The sequence below is a fragment of the Macaca fascicularis genome, chromosome 5 (assembly GCF_037993035.2).
Source record: "Macaca fascicularis isolate 582-1 chromosome 5, T2T-MFA8v1.1".
NCBI classification, from domain to species: Eukaryota; Metazoa; Chordata; class Mammalia; order Primates; family Cercopithecidae; genus Macaca; species Macaca fascicularis.
In genome coordinates this window covers 115280938-115305119 of record NC_088379.1, presented here as the reverse complement: position 1 = coordinate 115305119, position 24182 = coordinate 115280938, and the positions used below count along the sequence as shown (strand labels likewise).

At 41.2% G+C, this 24182-nt stretch overlaps 2 protein-coding genes across 18 annotated transcripts in view; one reads left to right on the top strand and one right to left on the bottom strand.

The window, feature by feature from the left end:
• Positions 1 to 24182, bottom strand: part of MCUB (mitochondrial calcium uniporter dominant negative subunit beta) — a 129132-nt gene that overhangs the window by 8979 nt on the left and 95971 nt on the right. For 3 of the 7 annotated variants that reach the window (XM_065545317.2, XM_065545319.2, XM_074040278.1), the window contains exons 5-8: positions 18329 to 18489; positions 16736 to 16939; positions 16017 to 16133; positions 14474 to 14494 (exon numbers count right to left, since the gene is read on the bottom strand). In XM_065545317.2, coding sequence (XP_065401389.1) covers positions 14474 to 14494; positions 16017 to 16133; positions 16736 to 16939; positions 18329 to 18489 — 503 coding nt within the window. Of the gene's footprint in view, positions 1 to 9858; positions 9967 to 11086; positions 11143 to 14280; positions 14495 to 16016; positions 16134 to 16735; positions 16940 to 18328; positions 18490 to 24182 lie in introns of those variants that run through there. The other 4 variants (XM_074040279.1, XM_045392745.2, XM_065545320.2 and 1 more) reach the window with 3 other exon arrangements.
• The window catches only part of CASP6 (caspase 6), a 107491-nt gene that overhangs the window by 11054 nt on the left and 72255 nt on the right, over positions 1 to 24182 (top strand). For 7 of the 11 annotated variants that reach the window (XR_012435006.1, XR_012435002.1, XR_012435007.1 and 4 more), the window contains exons 2-5: positions 3298 to 3340; positions 3860 to 4006; positions 4826 to 4902; positions 6925 to 7100. Coding sequence is in view for 5 of the 11 variants with exons in the window: in XM_074040280.1 (XP_073896381.1) it covers positions 3298 to 3340; positions 3860 to 4006; positions 4826 to 4902; positions 6925 to 7100 (443 nt within the window). In the remaining 6 variants the exon portion in view is untranslated. Of the gene's footprint in view, positions 1 to 3297; positions 3341 to 3859; positions 4007 to 4825; positions 4903 to 6924; positions 7101 to 10894; positions 11055 to 12440; positions 13376 to 24182 lie in introns of those variants that run through there. The other 4 variants (XM_015450540.4, XM_045392747.3, XM_015450541.4 and 1 more) reach the window with 2 other exon arrangements.

Here is a 24182-nt window from a genome sequence, read left to right as displayed (position 1 = left end):
CCTGGGAAGGAAGAGAAGTGAAAAGAGGGCCGGACACGGTGTTGGGCGCCTGTAGTCCCAGCTGCTGGGGAGGCTGAGGCAGGAGAATCTCTTGAATCCGGGAGGAGGAGGTTGCAGTGAGCCAAGATTGCGCCACTGCACTCCACCCTGGGCGACAGAGGGAGGCTCTGTCTCAAAAAAAAAAAAGGTGAAAAGAGGTCAGGAATCAGGTTTAAGGAAGGGCACATTTTTGATAAGTAGATTGCAAATGAAAAGGAATTTCTATATCTGTTATAGAGGGTAGCTCCTTCATTAAAATTTATTTTCTCCATATCAATAAAGCTATTTCTTACTTTATCCAGGTTTTTAAATATTAATGCAGGCCGGGCGCGGTGACTCACACCTGTCATCCCAGCACTTCCAGGAGGCTGAGGCAGGTGGATCACTTGAGACCAGGAGTTCCAGACCAGCCAGGACAACATAGCAAAACCCCATCTCTCATGAAAATACAAAAAGAAAAAAAAAAAAAAAATTAGCTGGGCATGGTGGCGCATGCCTGTAATCCTGGCTACTCTGGAGGCTGAGACAGGAAAATCGCTTGAACCCAGGAGGCAGAGGTTGTGGTGAGCCAAGTTCACACCACTGCACTCCAGCCTGGGTGACAGAGTGAGACTCCGTTTCAAAAATATAGAAATAAAAAATAAATATAAATGCGGCATAATGATACTTAAGTGCCCCCTTCTGGAAAGCTTGTCTGCTTGGGATACACAGCTCAAGGTGGTCATGATGTGTTATTTTCTTTGCAATCTGTGGGTAAAGTTTAACTCCAGAAAAGTATTGGAACTTAGGTCCTGACATCTGTCTCCATAGCATTTTGTTCTGATTCGGTGTTTGCTAGAGTGGCCACTGGACCTGGTCATTAATTGGTACTACAGGATGCAGGGTGCACTTTGTGAGAGTGAAGGTAAGTTACAGCCAGCCAGCATCAGAACCGGTGTCCAGAGCCTAGGTTTTTCCCTACATCTGTAGCATTAATAAACAACACAAAAACTTAAAAAAAAAAAAAATCCCTCACTGAGGTTGCCAAATCTGTTAGCTTTGAAACTGAATATATTATTTTAAGAGATGGGGACTAGCTCTGTTACTCAGGCTGCAGTATGGTGGCTATTCACAGGGGCAGTCATAGCACACTATATCCTAGAACTCTTGGGCTCAAGAGATCCTCCTGCCTCAGCCTCCCAAGTAACTGGGACTATAGGCTTGCCACTATGCCCGGCCCGCACGTCGTTTTAAATAGATTTTCTTGAGCAGCTACTTGATACTAGTTAGCCATTCTTAAACCTGTAGGTCTTGACTAATGTGAGGGCATATTTGAAACAACCCAAACTCACATCTTAAGTTACTAATATATCAGCTAACAACTGGGAAGCTACTTCTTTGGGAATATGACAAACAAGAGTTGTAAAGACCCAAGCAAGAATACATCTCCAGTGTTTTCACCCTGAGGGATATGAGTTAGTTTGCTGAGCAGCCATTTGGCACAGCTTCCGCGAGTTAGGCTGTGAGCAGCCTCCGGCTCAGCAGTCGGTATGGAGCAGAAGCCGCAGGTGGTGAGCCGCTGGCCTGCTACCACCAGGGCAGACGCTGAGACACTGAGTGCTTTCCAAGTTGTGCAGAATTTTGGCGGGTGAGGCAGATGGTTGTGACATATGGGTTTAATTTTCTTGAAGTTACTGTTTCTTTGTAGTCTAATTGGTTAAAAGATAAGCAGGTGAGGTTATCAAAAGGCAGTAGATCCCGACAGCTTTTGAAAATGGGAAGAGTGAAATCCCTGTGCTGTCTTCATAGAGCAGTGTGTGGAGTAGGAAGTACCTGGTTGCTGTGCTCACCTAGGGCAAAGGTCGGACTAAACAGCTTTCTCATCTGCCATGCAGCGGGGAGGACCAGTTGGAGAAGTTGCTTTTAGCTCTCACACCTTAGTGTAAAAATCACTTTGTGAAAAATGAAGCTGTCACCTCCTTCCTCTAAGATTCTGATTCTGTCTCAGTTAGGATCCAGGAATCTGCATTTCAACATCCACACCAGGAATTCTGATGTCCAAGGTTGAGCAAAACTGACTTAGGGCTTATGGACAGAGGGATGCCTTAGTGGGGTCTTAGTTGGGTCTGATTGCTTGGGGCAGTTCCTGGAGGAATAGGCTAAAGGGGACTTGAACTGAATTCCCCAGCTTGTATTTTTTTTTAGGAGAAGTGAGGTTAGAACAATCAGGTGATGGGGGCTAGTAATGGGGAGATCTCTTAAGGACAGGGAAACACAACCCTTTTGGCTAGGAGATGATGGGTAAGAGGCCATGCTTTACGGCCATTCCTCCTCAACTGAAGGGTGCCTCTTGCTATACTGCTAATATTTCGGTTTATTCATTACTGTCTCCCCTCTAAGCTGTTGAGCTATCAGGTAAAAACAGATGCATGAGTGGATGGGGACTTTATTGTAGAAGATGCCACACTTTTTGCACTGTCCGGTGTAGAAGCCACTGGCCAATTAATTTAAATTGAAAATAAATTGAGTTCCTCACTGCACTAGCTACATTTCAATGCTCAGTAGACACATGTGGCCAGTGGCTACCTTATGAGACAGTGCAAATATGGAACAATTCCACCATCACAGACAGTTCCATGACATAGCACTGCTCTGGAGAGTAGATAGCAATTCAGTAGAAGGCTGGCTGTCCAGGAAGTAGGGAGTCCAGTTGAGATTGGAGAGCAGAGAGCTCCCTTATAGAGCTGGAAATGCGGATGTGTCATGCAGGAGATCCAAGGTCCAAGTCTTTGCCCTTGCCCTTCCTTTCCTCCGCCCAAACTTCTACCTCTTCCAGGCCTACACCACTGCTAAGCCAGCATTAACCACACACTGTATTTCAGTTCTCCTGTAGGACTCAATTCTTTGTTTCAGAAAATATGTGCAAAAACATTTTCTGCATAACAAAGCAACTTCATATTTCAACTCCATAATCACAGAACTATGTTACTCTAGGCATATTTTGCAGTGAATGCATTTGTGTAATATTTTCTCCATTTCCGTTTGTAAGATTGTTATTTTGCAGGTCGAGTTGGGGATGAGAAAGCATAGAGCTGTTAATTTATAGTTTATTAGTAAGCAGTTTCCCTTCATTTCCTTCTCTTCATATACTTTGGCTTTTAAACTAACCGAAACAGAAGGGTCTTCAAGTTTGGGAGTTGGAAGGGGAATGGGAGTTCCTACTATATTTTACTGCCTTAAGTAAAAAATAATGAACAAAAATCAACTTTTTTTTAATAGGTGGGGAAGAAAACATGACAGAAACAGATGCCTTCTATAAAAGGTAAAGCCATGCTCTTTTCTAATAAAGGTCTCGTCCTTTGATGGTCATGATCAGCCTACAGAAATCAAAGCAAGAATGGGTCCTGGGAGCTGGAGAGAAGAACTGAGCAGGCCAAGTTTTAGCCTTTGGGGAGCTGATTTGTAGATAGGCAGGTGGTGCTGCCCCTGGTTGTCGAGGGACCTGGAGTCAGAATACATACCGGCATGGCATGAGCCTAGAGCTAGAGCTTGGTTCTGAGCCTCGTGGTTATTCTTGGTTGCTGGATCCTGGGGGCCCGGGGAAAGACATCAAGGCAGAGGGTTAGGGATGTCAGGATGGCACATGGCTGCTGTTTACCGATTGCCAGAGAGATATTTCAGGACTTTCCTTATTAGCATGGCCTTTCCTGGAGCACACCAGTGGAACATCAGCCTGGCAAGGAGGAAGCTCAGCTCTCTATCTACATGTTGCCCTAGAACTTGGAGGGGCTCATTATTTAATATGACTTGAAGTGATTGTTTTTGAACTTTTCATTAACAGAGAAATGTTTGATCCGGCAGAAAAGTACAAAATGGACCACAGGAGGAGAGGAATTGCTTTAATCTTCAATCATGAGAGGTTCTTTTGGCGCTTAACACTGCCAGAAAGGCGGGGCACCTGCACAGACAGAGACAATCTTACCCGCAGGTAGTAGTTTTATCTACATATCAAGATGAGGCAGTTAAGTGATAAAATTATGTTTGGCCAGGTGTGGTGGTTCATGCTGGTAATCCCAGCACTTTGGGAAGTCAAAGTGGGAGGGTCACTTGAGGCAAGGCGTTTGAGACAAGTCTGGGCAACAGAGTGAGACCCTGTCTCTACAAAAAATAAAAATCAATTAGCTGGGCATGGTGGCAGTAGTCCAGCTACTCTGGAGGCTGAAGGGGCAGGACTGCTTGAGCCCAGGAGTTCAAGGTTGCACTGAGCTGTGATCGTACCACTGCACTCCAGGCTGGGCTACAGAGGGAGACCTTGTCTCTAAAATTAAAAAATAAAATAATTTTTTTTCCAGGCTTCCAAAAGAAAAGTTAAAAAAAAAATTAAAAATTAAAAAAATTCCAGACTCATAGAAGTAGGGAAAAAAAGTTACTTATCGTAACTTGTCAACACTAATGAGGTAATAGCAGATCAAGAGTGTTTAAAGATGGGCCTCGCTTTGATGCAGCCTCCCTTAAGAACTTGCCTGAGTTACCTTCCTTACTCTGTTCTGTTAAATGTTGACAGGCTTTGCATTTGTACTAACATTTGCATAGTAGACAACAACACACTAAATTCAATCGGCTGTCATGATTAAATCCTTTCCTACCATGGTGAATGAAGGGAAAACCACCATTGTTATATTTCATTTCTTTTCTCCTAAAGAAAGAAAATTTGTGTCATTAAAATGTGTATAGATTCCTCCAAAGTAAGGATATTTGACAACTTTGAAAAGTTTATAGGCTAACATTTCATTTAATATATCACTAGGTTTTCAGATCTAGGATTTGAAGTGAAATGCTTTAACGATCTTAAAGCAGAAGAACTACTGCTCAAAATTCATGAGGGTAGGTAGTTTTGCTATTATATAGTTCATCTTCCTCTAATGAGATTGAGTCCTTTATCCTATCTGTAAAGACAGGTACAAGCAATTACTTATGTGACAAAAAAAGTATTAATTTAGCACAGGTTACAGGTTTTGGGTATGCTTCTGTGTTTCCGTTACCCAGCACATTTAGAGACCCTTGCAAAGAATTATGCCTCTAAAGCTTATATTTAGCATACCACTCGTTACAGTCTATTGTAGAAATGAATGAAATGACCCCTTCAATTGGCGGTAAAAGCCTAAAATGCAACTACTACAGGTGCTGGGCAGTCAATAGGTTTTTTTCTTACTGACTCCTTTCATGACCGATTTTCTCACTGGTTTCCAAATCGTGTTGGTTTACATACATTACCTCCTTTAATTCTCCCATCAATATGGGGTACATATTCTGATTACAACCTGTATTATAATCATCACTGCATACCACGGTATTCAAATCATTTGCCAACCATTATATTTGCATAATTACTTTAAACTTTCTTCAGAGCTCTTCTTTAAACTGCACATCATTTTAACTTTGGCTGCTTACCAGCTTTTCTACTTTGCTCAGAAGCTTTGGAAGACATCAGTCTCATGTCACCGCACCCGGCCTTGAGTACTCTTTTGGAAGCTCTAAGTGCTATAATCTCTTTTTTTTTTTGAGTCGGAGTCTCGCTCTGTCGCCCAGGCTGGAGTGCAGTGGCCGGATCTCAGCTCACTGCAAGCTCCGCCTCCTGGGTCTACGCCATTCTCCTGCCTCAGCCTCCCGAGTAGCTGGGACTACAGGCGCCCGCCACCTCGCCCGGCTAGTTTTTTTTTTTTGTATTTTTTTTGGTAGAGACGGGGTTTCACCGTGTTAGCCAGGCTGGTCTCGATCTCCTGACCTCGTGATCCACCCGTCTCGGCCTCCCAAAGTGCTGGGATTACAGGCTTGAGCCACCGCGCCCGGCCTCTTTTTTTTTTTTTTTGAGATGGAATCTCGCTGTGTCCTCCAGACTGGAGTGCAGTGGCATGATCTCAGCTCACTGCAACCTCCACCTCCTGGGTTCAAGCGATTCTCCTGCCTCAGCTTACCAAGTAGCTCACCCCCAAGCCCGGCTAATTTTGTGTTTTTAGTAGAGACAGGGTTTCACCGTGTTGGCCAGGCTAGTCTTGAACTCCCAGCTTCAAGTGATCCACCTGCCTCGGCCTCCCAAAGTGCTGGGATTCCAGGCGTGAGCCACCGCGCCCGGCCCTAAGTGCTGTATTCCTATGGTGAAAGTGCAGCAACACGTGGGGAGTTGTTGAGCAGCAGTTCCTGGGTCTTTTGCTCTAAGGTCTCTGCTGATTCAAGGAAATTTTTAGTTTATTGCCAAAGTAACTTGGATCTTAAATGAGATTCCCTATCATAATCCCTTTATGTTTTCCACATCATTCTGTGTTTTAGAAAGGCTAATGAAATTTGGTCAAACTCTGTTACTCTGAACTTGAATAAATTTGGATTTTTTAAAACATAAGATACAGTATGGTATATTGTTTGATTAAAGACTAAAATAAGTTGTTTCATTACAGATATTTTACACTTATTAAAGAATAGACCAGGCGTGGTGGCTCATGCCTGTAATCTCAGCACTTTGGGAGGCCAAGGTGGGTGGATCACTTGAGGTCAGGAGTTCGAGACCAGCCTGGCTACATGGCAAAACCCTGTCTCTACTAAAAATACAAAAATTAGCTGGGTATGGTTTCGAATCTGTAATCCTAGCTACTTGGGAGGCTGAGGCAGGAGAATCGCTTGAACCAGGGAGGTGGAGGTTGCCGTGAGCCAAGATCATGCCACTGCACTCCAACCTGGGCACCAAGAGTGAAACTCTTGTCTCAAAAAAAACAAAAAAGACAAAACCACAAATGTTCCTCTTCCCCAGTCATATGGACGTAACTTTATTCTAGTATTAATAAACTGAATTTTTATGTGTAGATAACAAGCATCATGTTTTCATTTCTATATTCTCTTTTGGGTCCTTTATAGTGTCAACCTCTAGCCACGCAGATGCCGATTGCTTTGTGTGTGTCTTCCTGAGCCATGGTGAAGGCAATCACGTTTATGCATATGATGCTAAAATCGAAATTCAGACATTAACTGGCTTGTTCAAAGGAGACAAGTGTCAGAGCCTGGTTGGAAAACCCAAGATATTTATCATTCAGGTAAGACTGATTACGTTGTCATCTTAATTATAAAGTCTGTCATTTGGAACATGTGATAAAGTTCTAAAAGCCAATTTTGAAAGTAACTTTCTCCAGTAATTGGACAGGCCCTTTTTGAATTCTGGCCAATCAGAGTTGCACTTTGAGCTGTTAGTAATAATTCTTTGACACTCTCATTGTCTGTATTACAAAGTAACAGCATTTGGATTGACACTTGAAGTGACTCACAAAGTAACCAATGTGCTACTCGCTGGCCCAGCATGATATCAAGGAGAGCCATTGGAAAAGGTACCTGCTGACTAAAGAGTGCCGTGCAAGGCAACCTTATCAGACTAAGTTTGCTTCTTTGGGAGGTGGAGAGCATATAAACCAGTGGAAAGAATGGAAAAATAAAGCCTTCTAGTCCTATCCTGTCTCATCCCTTTCACATTGCCCCTTAAACCAAAATTGTTTCCCCGCTGCCAAATTGGTTTTAGGGATAAAAGTATTTTTTACAGGTGTGATAGCTCATGCCTGTAATCTCAGCACTTTGGGAGGCCGAGGCAGGCAGATCACCTGAGGTCAGCAGTTCAAGACCAGCCTGGCAAACATGGTGAAACCCTGTCTCTACTAAAAATACAAAAATTAGCTGGGCATGGTGGCAGGTGCCTGTAACGCCAGCCATTAGGCACAAGAATTGCTTGAACCTGGGAGGCAGAGGCTGCAGTGAGTCGAGAACACATCACCGCACTCCAGCCTGGGTGTCAGAGTGAGACTCTGTCTCAAAAAAAAAATTTTTTTTTTTTTGCATGAATAATATTACTTGGCACATCATTAAGGATTTTTTTTTTTTTTTTTGAGATGGAGTCTCGTCCCCCAAGCTGGAGTGCAATGGTGCAGTATCAGCTCACTGCAACCTCCGCCCCGGGGTTCAAATGATTCTCCCACTTCAGCCTCCTGAGTAGCTGGGATTACAAGCACCTGCCATCATGCCTGGCTAAGTTTTGTATTTTCATAGAGACGGGGTTTCACCATGTTGGCCAGGTTGGTCTTGCACTCCTGACCTCAGGTGATCTGCCCACCTTGGCCTCCCAAAGTGTTGGGATTACAGGCATGAGCCACTGCACCCGGCCAAAGATTCTGAACTACAGAAGAGAAACCTGACATGCCAGTGCCACAATTCTGTATTTCCATGAATGGCATGGAGGACATAATATTATGTTATAACGTCTATTCTTGCATTGCTATAAAGAAATACCTGAGACTGGGTAATTTATAAGGAAAAGAGATTTGATTGGCCCACAGTTCTGCAGGCGGTACAGGAAGCATGGTGCTGGCATCTGCTTCTGGTGAAGCCTTAGGAAGCTTACAATTATGGTGGAAGGTGACGGAGAGCCAGCATATGACTTGGTGGGAGTGGGAGCAAGAGAGTGCTAAGGGGGAGGTGTCAGACTCTCTTAACATAACCAGATTTCATGTGAACTGAGTGAGAGCTCACTTATCACCAAGGGGAAGATGCTAAACATTCATGAGAGATCCTCCCCGATGAGCCAGTCACCTTCTACCAGGCCCCACCTCCCACACTGGGAACCACATTTTAACATGAGATTTGGAGGGGACAAAAATCCAAACCGTATCAAACATGAAACTGCATTTCACATCCTACCATAAAACCTTGTTTTGGGGTGAGGAAGTGGCTGTAAGAAGTGAAGGATGACTGCCTCGTTTCTGGTTTGGACAACTGCATTGGAATGTCTGTGGGACATGGAATTGGTGATACAGGTGTAGAACCTAAGACAGGTGGCCTCGGCTGGAGAAAGAAATCAGGAGGTGGTCATGGAAGCCATGGGATTAGATGAGTTTACTTATGTTGAATACCACCTGAAAAAGGAGCGTAAAACAAAACTGCGGGGCACCCATGAGGAATGGGCTGAAGAGGGAAGATACTGAGGAGGATGGACACCACGAGAAAAATAAGAAACACATAATGACATGATTGTTTCATGAAAAAGGGAGTGGTCAACACTGTCGAACACAAGAGAAGTGGAAATAACTAACGAGCTACTACAGGAAGAAAGCCACAAATGAAGGAAATAATTTGCCAAGTTACTTTCTCTGTATGCCTTAGATTCTTGGTAAAAAGAGCACCTCCCTCATGGGGTGGTTGTGCGGGCAAAATTACCTAATGAATGAAAACCACTTAGAACGGTGCCTGGCATACGGCACGCCCTCAGTAGAGGCTCGCTCTTTACTCTTATTGCAGTTGACTGGGCAGGTGATGCCATCAGGTTAAAGGTGTTCTGTTTTATTTAAGGACAGTAGAAAACAAGGCCTGAAAATAAGCCTGCTGATACCAAGATTAAAATTTGCCTATAAAAATGGGGTAGTAGGGATTTTCTATTTATGATTTTAAATCATTCAGGACTTTTGATGCTCATAATTCTTTAACCATTTCAGAACTGATTGATGCATTTATGCTGCTACAACAGAATCTTACTAGCTGACTGTATTCGTGTATAGGGTGGCCATAACAAAGCACCATAGTCTGTATGGTTTCAATAGCGGGAATTTATCGTCACAGTCCTGGAGCTGGAAGTCTGAGATGGAGATGTGGGGAGGGTTGGTTTCTTCTGAGGCCTCCCTTCTTGGCTTGTAGGTGGCTGTCTTGTCCCTGTGCCTTCATATGGTCTTTCTTCTGTGCATGTCTGTGTCCCAATTTCTTCTTATGAAGACACTGGTCATGTTGGATTTGGGTTCACCCGTATGACCTCATTTTTCTTTATCACCTCTAAAGGCCCTGTCTTCAAATACAGTCATAGTTGAGGTATTGGGGCTAGGACTTCAGCATATGAATTTGGTGGGAACACAATTCAGCCTGTAAAAGTCACTTATGAGAAGAGTTTAGTGTTAGCCTCTGAATGAGTCCGAATTTAATGTTAATTTTGAGTGAGTCTAAATTTAATGTAAATTCTGAGTGAGTCAGAATTAGTGGGTAAAAATTTGAGACCTCACTTTTTAATGGGCACACAAGGAAGAATGTGCATTAACAGGTATCTTGTCAGGTCAGGCTGGATGTCATTTTAACTCCTAACAATTTATAGCAGCAGCCAGGCAAGCAAAAGTCAATCTGGAGATACACTGCCTGCCTAAATAGAAACACTTAGGTCAATACTATAGCTTTCAAAAGCGAAGGTGTGCCCTGGGTGTGGTTAATCCATAAGAAATTTTAAAACCACAAGCTTTTTCCTCTACAGTCTACCCTTCTACCAACATAATTTTATGCATACTTGGGGATGCCAATTTTTTCTTAAAACATTAAAAGGCCGGGTGCAGTGGCTCACGCCTGTATTCCCAGCACTTTGGGAGGCCAAGGCGGGCGGATCACGAGGTCAGGAGATCAAGACCATCCTGGCTAATACGATGAAACCCCGTCTCTACTAAAAATACAAAAAATTAGTCGGGTGTGGTAGCGGGCGCCTGTAGTCCCGGCCACTCTGGAGGAGAATGGTGTGAACCTGGGAGGCGGAGCTTGCAGTGAGCGGAGATCGCGCCATTGCACTCCATCCAGCCTGGGTGACAGAGCGAGACTCCGTCTCAAAAATAATAATAATAATAATTAACTAAAAGAAAACGTAAGTAGGAAACAGCTTTATTGGCTTCTGTCCCCTCTAAACCTGAATGTATTGCTTCTGAACTGCTCAGAATGTGGTTTCTGTTGTAATGAAGGTGTACCGGCTTACACGTTCACTGCACACATTAAGCACTGGGAAGAAAACAGTAGGCAAAGAGGTGGGTTTTTCCTCCTTGTCTTGTAGGCATGTCGGGGAGACCAGCACGATGTGCCAGTCATTCCTTTGGATGAAGTAGATAATCAGACAGACAAGCTGGACACCAACATAACTGAGGTAGATGCAGCCTCCGTTTACACGTTGCCTGCTGGAGCTGACTTCCTTATGTGTTACTCCGTTGCAGAAGGTGTGTGGTGTTTAAAACAAACATATAATTACCTCTCTTGGCTAAGGTCCTGTAAGTTTCACCTTTGATTGGTTTGGGTCAGGTCTTTCTGTTGGGACAGAGTGATTCCATCCTGAAGCTCTCAGACTTATAATTTTCTTTGACCACATAGCACAGAGTGATAAATGAAAGTGTAAAATACCTTACAGAAAAATCATTCCTGAGAGTTATATTGAGTAAAACAGCAAGTCTAATTATATTAACATTAGCCTACCATCATTTACTGAGGGTGGTAGTGCCATTGTGGTAATTGTCCTGGAAAGCTTTAATTTTTTTTTTTTTTTTGAGACAAGGTCTTACTCTGTCACTGAGGCTGGAGTGCAGTAGCATGATCATGGCTCACTGCAGCCTCAATTTTGAGAAACTGAGCCTCAGCCCCCCTGTAGCTGGGACTATGGGCATGCACCACCATGCTTGGCTAACTTTTTAACTTTTCTGTAGAGACTGGGTCTTTCTGTGTTGCCCAGGCTGGTCTCAAACTCCTGGGCTCAAGTGATCCTCCAGCCTTGGCCTCCTAAAGTGCTGGGATTACAGGTTTGAGCCATTGCACTCAGCATTTTTTATATATATATATATATGTATATATATGTATTACACATATATGTGTATATATGTGTATAAATATGTATTATATATGTATATATGTATTTATTACATATATATTATATATAATATATATGTGTATATATATTATATATATATGTGTGTGTGTGTTTGTCTTTTTTTCTTTGGGAGAGTTTCACTCTGTTGCCCAGGCTGGAGTGCAGTGGTGCAATGTTGGCTCACTGCAACCTCTGCCTCCTGGGTTCAAGTGATTCTCCTGCCTCAGCCTCCCGAGTAGCTGGGAATACAGGTGCCTGCCACCACACCCAGCTAATTTTTGTAGTTTTAGTAGAGACGGGGTTTCACCATGTTGGCCAGGCTGGTCTCGAACTCCTGACCTCAAATGATCTGCCTGCTTCAGCCTCCCAAAGTGCTGGGATTACAGGCATGAGCCACCATGCCCAGCTGAAAAATATTTTGATAATGGTTCTTTGCTTTCGTAGTAAATAATTTTGTTTGACTTCTTTTTAGTAATCTCATGTCTCAGTCATTGTCTATCTTGGGAATTTTTTAGGAAATGGAGGAAATTATATAGAAGTAACTCCATATATATAAAACTATACAGAATTAATCTCTTTTCCCATTTGAGAAGAGTCAAAAAAAATTTAAGCCATATATATCATGGACACATCTTAAGACTCTTCTAAGCATTTTTAAGAACTTACACTTCTGTAACTATAAAGAATACACACAGTGATTGAAAGCCAGAAAACTGCAGCAACATTTTCCTTCTCACTTTTTTAGGATATTATTCTCACCGGGAAACTGTGAACGGCTCATGGTACATTCAGGATTTGTGTGAGATGTTGGGAAAATATGGCTCCTCCTTAGAGTTCACAGAACTCCTCACACTGGTGAACAGGAAAGTTTCTCAGCGCCGAGTGGACTTTTGCAAAGACCCAAGTGCGATTGGAAAGAAGCAGGTTCCCTGCTTTGCCTCAATGCTAACTAAAAAGCTGCATTTCTTTCCAAAATCTAATTAACAGGGGCTATCTTATTTTACAATTTAATCTATTGAAAATGTCTTTCTCGGCCAGGCGTGGTAGCGCACACCTGTAATCCCAGCACTTTGGGAGTCTGAGGCGGGCGGATCACCGGAGGTCAGGAGTTCGAGACCAGCCTGACCAACATGGAGAAACCCCGTCTCTACTAAAAATATAAAAAAAAATTTAGCTAGGCCTGGTGGCGCATGCCTGTAATCCCAGCTACTTGGGAGGCTGAGGCAGGAGAATCACTTGAACCCAGGAGGGGGAGGTTGTGGTGAGCCGAGATTGCACCATTGCGCTCCAGCCTGGGCAATAAGAGTGAGTGAAACTCTGTCTCAAAAAAAAGAAAATGTCTTTCTCTTCTTTTTATATAAATATCGTTAGGCTGAAGCATTATGGTCCAATGATTCAAATGTTTAAAAGTTTAATGCTCAGCAGAGAACTGCCTTTAAAAAAAAAAAAAAAAAAATTCATGTTGGCCATGGTGAAAGGGTTTGATATGCAGAAACAAAATCCTCAGGAAATTAGGTAAATAAAAATTTACAAGCATTAATAAACTGCAGGGTTACATAAAAATCTAGCTGATTTAACTTGTATTTTGTTACTTTTTTTATAAAAGTTTATTGTTTGATGTTTTTAAAGGTTTTTGAAATCCAGGAATTAAATAATTATCCCTTAATAAAATATTTGAAATTCATATTTTACTACATTTTTCTAATTCGCATTCTTGTTCATTTGTGTAACTGATAGATATTTTTTACTCGGTCATATAAATGTTTAATATTTCATCTACATATGAATTACCACATTTTGTGTATGACTTTAATTCCTACTTTTAAAAAAATCAGCATTCCAGAATTGTTATATGGCATTCTGAGGATGAAATAGAAAACACGATAATTCTTAGCCACTACAGGCTGAACACCTGCAAAATCGGATTCTGTCAGCATCTTCCATGTTAAGTTCCTACAAACAGTCCAACAGTCATCAGACCCATTCACACATGATCACATTAATAGAATAACAGGTGTTACTTTCAAGGTTCAATTCATATTAATATGATGTAGAATCTGGGTAATACTGTTTTGTTAATAATCTGCCAGAGGCTGAAGAAGGTTAACTGTTTCGGCTTCAATACCTGAAACTTGTGATTTGCAGGTTCAAAAGCAATCGTTTATATGCACTGTTTCAGGTGAAGTTGGTACCTGCTATACTTTATGGTTGGTGGAACATTTATGCCTTTTTGATAAATGATAAAAAGATCTTACTCCCAACTATTGCATATTAAAAAAAGAAGTTAAGATGATTCCTTGGGAGGTTGAGGCAGGAGGGTTGCTTGAGCCCAGGAGTTTGATTTGGTGAGACCTAGTCTCTAATTTTTTTTTAAAAAGATGATTCCAAATTAAGTCTAAGAATGAAAGTGAATGCCAAGCACATACCCTTTCACCTTCACATAGAGAACATGGGACAAGCTGACAAGGATTTTTAGCTAACAGCAGCCACTGTTGCTTTGATAGACGCATACAAGCCCTTTCTAACATTAGCAAGTCTTAAAAATCCAAAAAGTAAAAATCTTAGTTGAGAACTTCAAACAATACTTCTGTTTTACAAGAATTTAATAACAAAAAAAAAAGATTGAACAATCAAATTGAAATGAACCATGGGACTCAAAAACATCCTAAGTTGCAAAATCAATACAAAATGGAAAATCCGATGACATTTAAAAACGTAAGATTAATTCTTTTCATTGAGTTCTTCTACTTGCATTTGCAAATAGAGAGAATGGCGCACCTGTTTCAGGGATTCTTTAGCCTGTCATGGGAAAAAGAAATAGCATGTGATCAGAAAGAATGAGAAACATACCAATGTTACTGCTTGAAAGGAATTCTATAAACAACGTTTCCTTACAGCAATAAAATGTTTAAACTATTAGTGACAAATGCTAAAATATTTCTTTTTTTTTTTCTTGAGATGGGTTTCATTCTGTCACCCAGGCAGGAGTGCAATGGTACCATCTCAGCCTACTGTGACCTCTGCCTCCCTGGTGCAAGTGATTCTCCTGCCTCAGCCTCCCAAGTAGCTGGGACCACAGGTGCCTACCACCATGCCTGCCTAATATTTTTTGGTATTCTCTGTAGAGAGGGAGTTTCGCCATGTTGCTCTGGCTGGTCTTGAACTCCTGGACTCAAGTGATTTGCCCACCTTAGCTTCCCAAAGTGATGGGATATAAATATTTCAATATTATATGTGGATCTTTTTAAAAGATGAGTTTACTAATTCATCCTTATGTATTTAAAAAAATAATAGTTGATGGGTGCTGACGAGTTTATGGGTGCAGCACACCAACATGGCACAAGTATACATGTGTAACAAACCTGCACATTATGCACACGTACCCTAGAACTTAAAGTATAATAAATTAAAAAAAAAAGGTTTAAAACAACCAAACCAAATAATAATAATAATAATACTAGTTTATCCCCTTTATAATGGTTTTCCAGTTCATATTCTTTAAAAAACTCTTAACCTACCACTTTATCTTTTTATCTCCACTTTATTACCTTAGAGATAATTAACAAGGTGTTAAATATTTAAAAAAATTTTTTTAGAGATGGGGTCTCACTCTGCTTCCCAGGCTGGAGTGCAGTGGTGTTATCATAGTTCACTGCAGTGTTGAACTCTTGGGCTCATGGGATCCTCCTGCCTCAACTTCCCAAGTAGCTAGGACTACAAGCATGTGCCACCATGCCCAGCTAATTTAAAAACAAATTTTGTAGAGATGAGGTCTCACTATGTTGACTAGGCTGGTCTCCAATTTCTGGACTCCAGAGATCCTCCCACCTCAGCCTCCCAAATCGCTGGGATCACACTAGGCTTACCTTCTAAATCTCAAAGGCACTGTCCTATAAACTAGCTGAAAGAACATTCCTTAGCCTTCTCAGGATTATTCAAATATAAGGGAATCCGCAAAATTTTTTTAAAAGCATTATATTTTTCCTATAGAATGATTATATGAAATAAAATACATTTTTTTAAAAGGCTTGGCCAGACATGGTGGCTCACACCTGTAATCCTAACACTTTGGGAGGCTGAGGTGGGCGGATCACTTGAGGTTAGGAGTTTGAGACCAGTCTGGACAACATAGTAAAACTCCGTCTCTACCGAAAATACAAAAAAAGTAGCCAGGCATGGTGGCAGGCGTGGTGGCAATCCTACAACACACAGAAATCTAGGACCAAGATTTAATTTGTGAGGATGAGCCACCAATTGTATTTCCCTGATACTAAGTTCAGGCTCCCAAACAAACCAGCTATAAGATGTATTTGTAGTATACCTTAGCAAGGTCTTCTTTTAACTTGTTGTATTGCTCCACATCAAAATGCTGTTGCTTTGATTTCTTGTGGAAGAACTGAAGAAATTGCCTACTCTTAACAGCTGAGTAAGTATAATCCTTAAAAAAAAAAAGAGAGAAGAAAATAACATGTTCTGAATGAACATAATGCCTCTGCAAGAAGGATACTTGACTCAGCAACACCAAAGCAAAAGAAGGCAGATGAATGGGTAAAATATTTGCAATGGCCATGAGAGTAAGCATAAGCCAACACAAATAAAACATTTAGTCTCATTTAAGATCTGCTGCTCCTTTCAAACACAGGCAAGCTGGGAGAAATTACACATAATGGGAAAGAAGAAGGAAGAAAAAAGAAAAGGGAGATTTTTGGCATACTGAATAAACCATGAGACAAAGCTGATATTACTGAATGTTTTGCAATGCAAATTCAGTTTTATTTATAAATGAGGGCACAGAGAACACATGTTTATCCCAATGGAGGAATCTGTGTGTTACACTAATTACTTCTCCATAGAAGTTATATATAATTTCTCTGTGTTGTAAGTCTTCATCCAGTCTTGTGAAAAACAATACATTTACCAGCTCATAAAAACCCAGATGGCAGTAATTCAGTAAATAAAAAGGCTTTATTGCTCATTGCTTAGATAAGAGATTCTTTGCAAAGATGTTCTAACTTACCATTTTCCTAACAAACTACTCACCTGTCGAGTGACTAAAAAGTATGCAAAAAAGACCATAGAATTTGCAAACGTGATGAAGTATGTAACTGGTTCCATGATATCCCAGGAGTACACCCACCACGTGAGCCAGGCTAGTGCCCCACCCTGAATGGACAGCAGTGCCAATCCAGCCCACAGGAGTCCGCTGGTTTTGGCTTCCGAATGAGCTGCTATTCCAGCTTTCACCTGAGGGGGAATGAAAAACTTAATTCCGTTTACAAATACACCAACTAAAGGGACAAAAAGCAAGATGAAAAAGAACTCTTAAACAAATGCACATCTGTATTACTTTGAAGAGGTCAGATATATGGAAAAACAATTTATAAAACATATACATGAATGAGTAAATACTCATTACCATATCAGCTCATTAATCTTTTTAAAATTATAAAGGTAGTAACTGCCCTTGGAAAAATGAATAGTATAGAAGAGTATACAATGAAAAACTCAGAAGTCTTCCTCTGAGACCCAAATAAAATTAGAGGCCTACTTGACTCAGCAATTCCACTTCTAAGAAATCATTCTGAAAATATATCTGCATACACAAAACCCATTACAGATGCATTCTTAAAAGCAGAAGTCCAAACACAATCCATATGCCCATCAAGATGTTACACAACTGTAATGAAGCTCTGTGCCAATAAGGGGAGATTTCTATAATACGCTGAAAAAAGATGAGAATAGTGCATAATAGTGTGCTTCCTTTTCTGAGAAAAACAAGAAGAATATATTTGTATTTGTTTGTACACAGATAAAGGAAATCTAAAATGATTCATAGGTGTGAAGAATGTAGTAACTGGGAGGATAGGGTGGGAGGAAAACTTTAGATTTTTAAATTTTAATCCAAGTAAATATATTACAAGTAAAGAAAAAACTAAAATGGTAAACAATCAAAAAAATAAAACAAGTCCCTCTCTCTGACATTCTCCAAATACCCTTAGAGGTCATTACTATTAAAACTTCCTTACATCTCCAGAAACTTTCCATTCATATTGAGAGATGCACATAGACCTTTCCATTTAAATAAACATCACAAATGGGATTATAAGTCTAAAGAATGCAATTCTTTCCTTTGAAACAAACACATTTCCCCAGCTATCCCCCCAAATCAAAGTTATTGTTTCCACACCATTGATTAACTTTAGATGCTAGTTATTACCAACTTTCCAGCTGCAATTCTGTTAGGCGGAGTAAGGGCTCTGGGCCTATTCTCTAAAAAAGGAAAGGGAGGTAGGACTCCAGCTAGTGCTTCCCTGCTCATATGCACTTATTTACAGAGACATTACGACTGATCTCTGGAGAGGAAGCATGGCATAGAGTTTAAGATGGCAGCTCTGAACACAGGTCACGTGAGCTCAAGTCCAGGCTCTACATGTATTAGCGATATACCTCTGTGGCTCAGTTTCCTCATCTGAAAAAATGAGGAAGATAGAAGTCCTGAACTTACAGGTTGTTCGTGAGGAGTAAAGGAGAAAATTAGAATATGGAAAGCATTCAGAAAGATGCTCACATGAGGAGCACTCAATAAACACTAGGTATTATTTTCAAATATGCTCAACCGTGATGCTTCCTAACCTCTTCAAGGGGCTGCAGCTGTTCCTTCAGGTGGTCAATTTTCTCCAGTAAATGGTGCTCTCTCTTTTTCTGAGACTCTTCTAAATGCAAGATTGTAAATAGTCTATGAGCCAAGGATTTCATGTGTTCCATCTCAGCAGTGTGCTCATTACTTGGTTTTTCTGAGAAAAGACACAAGGGAAACAAGCCAGTCACCATATTGTTCCTGCAGGGTGTGTAAGTCTTTCTGTCCCCAGTTCTCTTTCCAAATATTATTTTAGGATCCACAGGGTAAGGAAGCTGGTGTACAAACATGTAAACAAAGGTGTAATATACATTTCAAAAGCAGTTCAAGAGTATGTTCTTTTCAACAAAGAGTGTCACAGTAAACAACAAAGTGTGGATCTGAAAGGCAGTTCATATACAAGGTAAAAAAAAAAAAAAAAGTCACCAAAAAACATGTCACTTTGGCATAAGGATTATTATGAGCTGAAGGCAACTGAAAATAAGCAGACACAAGAAAGGCTCTCTGGCCTCTCCCTATTTGCCCAAAAGCAGGACACAAATTTTACAAAGACCCCTCTACCAGAAAGAACAAAGGTAGATCACCAGAGACAACTTTAGACTCTTTTCAGCTTAGAGATTGCACCAGAGGAATCTACATGACAAACTTTAGTAGCTTTTAACTACCTTTAACCAACTTATTTGCTCTTCCACAATCTGCTGCCCCCAGAGATTCAAGGCCCTTTTCCTTTGTCTTGTCACAACTCTAAAAATGTATTGTTCTTTGTAGAAGATGCTCTGTCAGCTGAGGTTCAGAGCCACCTCTTTGAGAATTACTCATTCCTTGGATACCTCCCATGTGTCTATGAAACATACACATTAATAAGCTACTGTTTGATTTTTTGTTAGTAATCTCTCTTATTACAGGGGTCCATCCCAGCTAAGAACTAAGAGTAAAGGGAAAATTATTTTTCAACTCTTACAGGAATTACGGTTTCAGAGTTTTTAATATAAAGTTCTCTTGATTATAGACTTCCCTCATCCCACCTTCTCTATGGGTTTATAAGGTCCATATAAAATTACGCTCAGCCTATGAGAAGTCCCTCAGACTGATACCTTTCTGAGAGCTGTAATTGTTCATTATCACTGTAAGAGAACGTGAGGGAGGACAAGGTGAGAGGAAGGGAAGATGGACCTTCCCACCAGGTAGCAGCAAACAACTGCAGAAAAGAGAGACGTGTGTCTAGAGTCGGTATCAGTCCAGTGAGTTTTCCAGTTTGTGTCAGTAGTCCGGAAGTTATCAGTTGTTTGTGTCAGTAGTCCGGAAGTTATCAGTTGTTTGTGTCAGTAGTCCGGAAGTTATTTTTCTTCCATCATTACCCAATTCAAGACTGTTCTAGTCTTTACCCTCTTCCATAGTCTAGGCTATAGCTGCCATAGAGGGGTGAAAGCTAGGTGTTCCCTTTTAGGCTTTGAGATCTGTAGAAGAGTCAGAGTCCTTTTGTTAATGAAAAGTGTATTGGTACGTAAAAGATCTATATACAGAGAAAAGGCATAGATGGGACAAAATTTTGTCCAAAACCGTGGAATATATAACAAAGATAGACAAAGCTGGGCACTAAAACAGCAAGGGTAAATTTTATTAATAACTATTGCAATAGGGTCCAGCGTGAACCGAACTCAACTTCAATTTGTGCAGAGATGACTGTTTTAAAGAAAGAATGACAGAATAGGCAGGGTGAACGGCAGGGGCTTGAACAGAGTCAGGGAAATGAAAATTTACAAAAAGTGGATAGTTGGTTAATGTTACTGGGCCATCTGGGTTTAATTGGTAACTATCCAGAAGAGAAATAAACTTCTCATATCTTATGACAGGATGCAAGTCAGAGCCAGGCACCCACTGGTTGGGAGTAAGAGTTATGTCCTTGAACATTAGCATTTCAAAGAGAGACTCCCAAGAGAGGACAGGTCTGGGTGATAAAAAATTTATACCCCCAGGCCAGGTGAGGTGGTTCACGACTGTAATCCTAGCACTTTGGGAGGTCGAGGTGGGTGAATCACCTGGGTTCAGGAGTTTGCGATCAGCCTGGCCAACATGGTGAAACCCCATCTCTACTAAAAATACAAACATCAGCTGGGCATTGTGGTGCACACCTGTAGTCCCAGCTACTCGGGATGCTGAGGCAGGAGAATTGCTTGAACCTGGGAGGCAGAGGTTGCAGTGAGCCAAGATTGCACCATTGCAATCCAGCCTGGGCAACAGAGAGAGACTCTGTCTCAAAAAAAAAAAAAAAAAAAAAAGTTCTGGTGAGGGCTCAGAAGTTCTTTGCAAGTCCATAACAATAATGGTGTTTATTCCAGCTTCCAATAAGATATTCCTCATTTCAAAGAGCTTATCAGATTGGCCTTTACCATATATATATTTTTGGATTTTTAGTAGAGACAAGGTTTCACCATGTTGGCCACACTGTTCTCAAACTCCTGACCTCAAGTGATCCACCTGCCTCAGCCTCCCAAAGTGCTGGGATTACAGGTGTGAGTCACCACGCCCAGCCTACCATCGATATTTCTACCAACATTCTGATCATGACCACTTAAGTAAATCTCTAAAAACGTTCAGACTTCCTGCAGCTATTCTCTTCAGAGCCCTTAACAGAATTGTCCTTAACACTCTGTTCATGGCAATATAGGCTATTTCTAGTTTGCTCTTCCAAACTCTTCCAGCCTTTGCCCATTACCAAATTCCAAAGCCACTTCCACCTTTTCAGATATTTCTTATAGCCCCACTCCTGGTACCAATTTTCTGTCTTAGTCTATTTTCTGCTGCGACAGCAGAATATCACAGACTGGGCAACTTACAAAGAACAAAATTTTATTTCCTCACAGTTCTAGAGTCTGAGAAGTCCAAGACCAAGGTGTTGGCATATCGGTGAGAACCTTCTTGCTGCATCATCCCATGGCAAAAGGGAGGCAGAGAGAAAGCAAGTATGTATGCGCAACAGCACAAGAAGGGGCCAAACTCATCCTTTTGTAAGGAACCTACTGCCATGATAACCTCTCCAGTGAAAATGGCATTAATCTATTCATTAGGGCAGTGCCCCCGTGAGCCAAACACCTCCCAATACACCTCACATCCCAACACTACAACACTGGGGATCAAGTTTCCAACACATCAACTTTGGGGAACATACCCAAAGTACAGCATTGCTCTAAAGATGACGTTCTATGGCTTATTGACCTATCACCAGGTTTTGGCTGGAATAAACAGTAAATTTTCCAGATGGTACTGAGCTTTCTCAGACAGGCATTCTAAGAAAACCAGAGTTGTCATCCAAACAATGTGGCCTTGAGCTATTAGAAACTATGCAAATGTTCATTCAAGTCTCTTAGTGTGTGTGGTGTGAGGGGGGCAATGTTGACAACATTTGTGCTGAGAGTTTACAGTTTTTATAGGCCATGGTTAACGCCTAGTTGAGAAGAGGGTTCTGAGGAACCTGACTGAAGTTTAGTCAAGGTGAGAGTCTTTGTCAAGTGGCATGAAATGTTTATCTGAGTTCAACACTGAGTGCCCTTGGCTGCCACCACAGAATTCATGTGTTACACTACCAACCTAAACTGACTCATAATATTTGTCTGTGGCACCTCCTAATAAAGGCCAAAAATGAGAGATAATTATTATTTTCCTTTTCTTCAGAAGCTTATTTCTCATACATGTGTCTTCCGTGTGAACTTAATTTTCATACCCCAAATTTTCAAATCCAAATTTGCAATGTATTAGGAATATTTTAGTTAAATGGAATTTAAGTAACTTTTTGGAAAACTCCAAATTTGTAATTTTATAAATTTCATTTTCAGTGAATCCAGTATGATTCCTCTGCCATTGTTTTCCTTCCAACTATACCTGCTGTGTCCCTGTTTACTTCACACTCTGAGACTTGGCAAGTCTGATACAGTTTTCATAAGCTGAGGTTCCAGGGAAACCTGGGCTCACTGACCTCCCATCTCCAGGGAGGCTTCTACCCTAGGAGCTCAATTCCAACAAACAGCCCTTCCAGGCAGCAAGCGGGGTTTTCTAATGAGCAGGCAGGAGTGGGGAGGTTGTGCTTTATCCCACGTGGACCTAAGGCTTATGGTCCATGTGGTGGTTTGAGGGTTAGGAAGGTCATGTAGAGCAACGGGATGGCCTGTAAACATCTTTTTCCACTTGTTTGTTCATACATGCAACCCAAAGAACAGCAAGTGAAAGACCTTCCAGGGAGTTAGGAACTCACTGGACATGAAAGTTGTGTAATATCTTAACAGGGATTTCCACTTCTATATTTTTCAATTTCTGTCACCCTCTCTTTGAAGTTAAATACTGCCCTGATGTTAAAAGAGAATTCAGAATGGAAGAAAGTCAGTGTTGAAATAAGTGATTCATTTTAACTTCTTTATTCTTCTTTGTATTTGAAAATCCCATATAATGTTCAAATATACAATTAAAATTTTTAAAAATTATTTTTATTTGAGGGGTCCTCAAAGAAATGGCTGACAAAAGTGACAGGACATGATAGTTGGTACAAGATCAACTTGGATCATATTTCTATACCAAAAAGTAAGAAAGTACTTACAACAAACGGGGGAGAGGGAGTAAGTGACAAAGACAGAGGAGTCACTGGTGTTCAAACTGTACACTGTATGGCTAGCTGGAGCTGCTTCAAGCTGGAGGACTTTTTTAAAAAGCAATTTCTTACTTAAATTCCCTCCCTGTTGATGGCTCTTGCCCTATCTAGAATTTGGCTACAAAATGATGATTTTCCACCTCCAGAAACTCTCCCACATTTACCAGTAGATGCTCAGCACCTCACTGTAAGTAAGAGCCTTCTATTATTTGTTGATCTATTTATTTTATTACCAGTTTATTAAGGCATAGCCTTATGAATTTCTTCCTCCTACCCTTAACAGTGTATAATTATAGCTTACTGGGAGAAGACGCCTCAGAAGCCAATACTAGCTGGAATTCTTAAACTGTAATTGGTGAATTGCTGGACACTCAGTGTGAACTAGCATTGAAGGAAAAACTCCCACACTTTCATGAGTTTTATCTCCTGGAACCTTACCAGGTTCTCACAGTGAAGATCAGAGATCAGAGAAAAATACTGTCTCTGCTTTGGGCAGGAGGAAAGGAAAAACAACCATTCTGAAATAGCCCTGAGCACATGTCCTCCATAATGGGAAACTACTTTACCAGAGCCTTATCTGACTTGGAGAAAGGGCAATTAGTCAACTACAGACCCCTCTAGCCTTACTGCCTCATACAGGAGAATAAAAGAGGCTAAACTCTTGTAAAGATTACAGTCTAGAGGCACAGGCCCACAAAAGATATATATTTAATGATAAGATTAGGCTAGGCGCGGTGGCTCACACCTGTAATCCCAGCACTTTGGGAGGCCGAGGCGGGTGTATCACGAGGTCAGGAGATCGAGACCGTCCTGGCTAACACGGTAAAACCCTGTCTCTACTGAAAATACAAAAAATTAGCCGGGCGTGGTGGCGGGTGGCAGGAGAGTGGCGTGAACCCAGGAGGCAGAGTTTGCAGTGAGCTGAGATCACACCACTGCACTCCGGGCCGGGTGACAGAGCGAGAGTCCGCCTCAAAAACAACAACAACAACAACAACAACAACAACAACAAAGATTATAGAATGATTCCTCTCCTCAATATCTTACCACTACATTAACAGGGCTCCAGTTTTATACAAGGCACAGATTCTATTTGAGAAAGAATTTATAGGGAAACCCCCAAAACATCAGGAAAAACAAAAATAAGGACACTAGAGGAAAGCCTGATACCTACAGCTACAGCAAACATTAAACATCTAACTCCTAGCCAC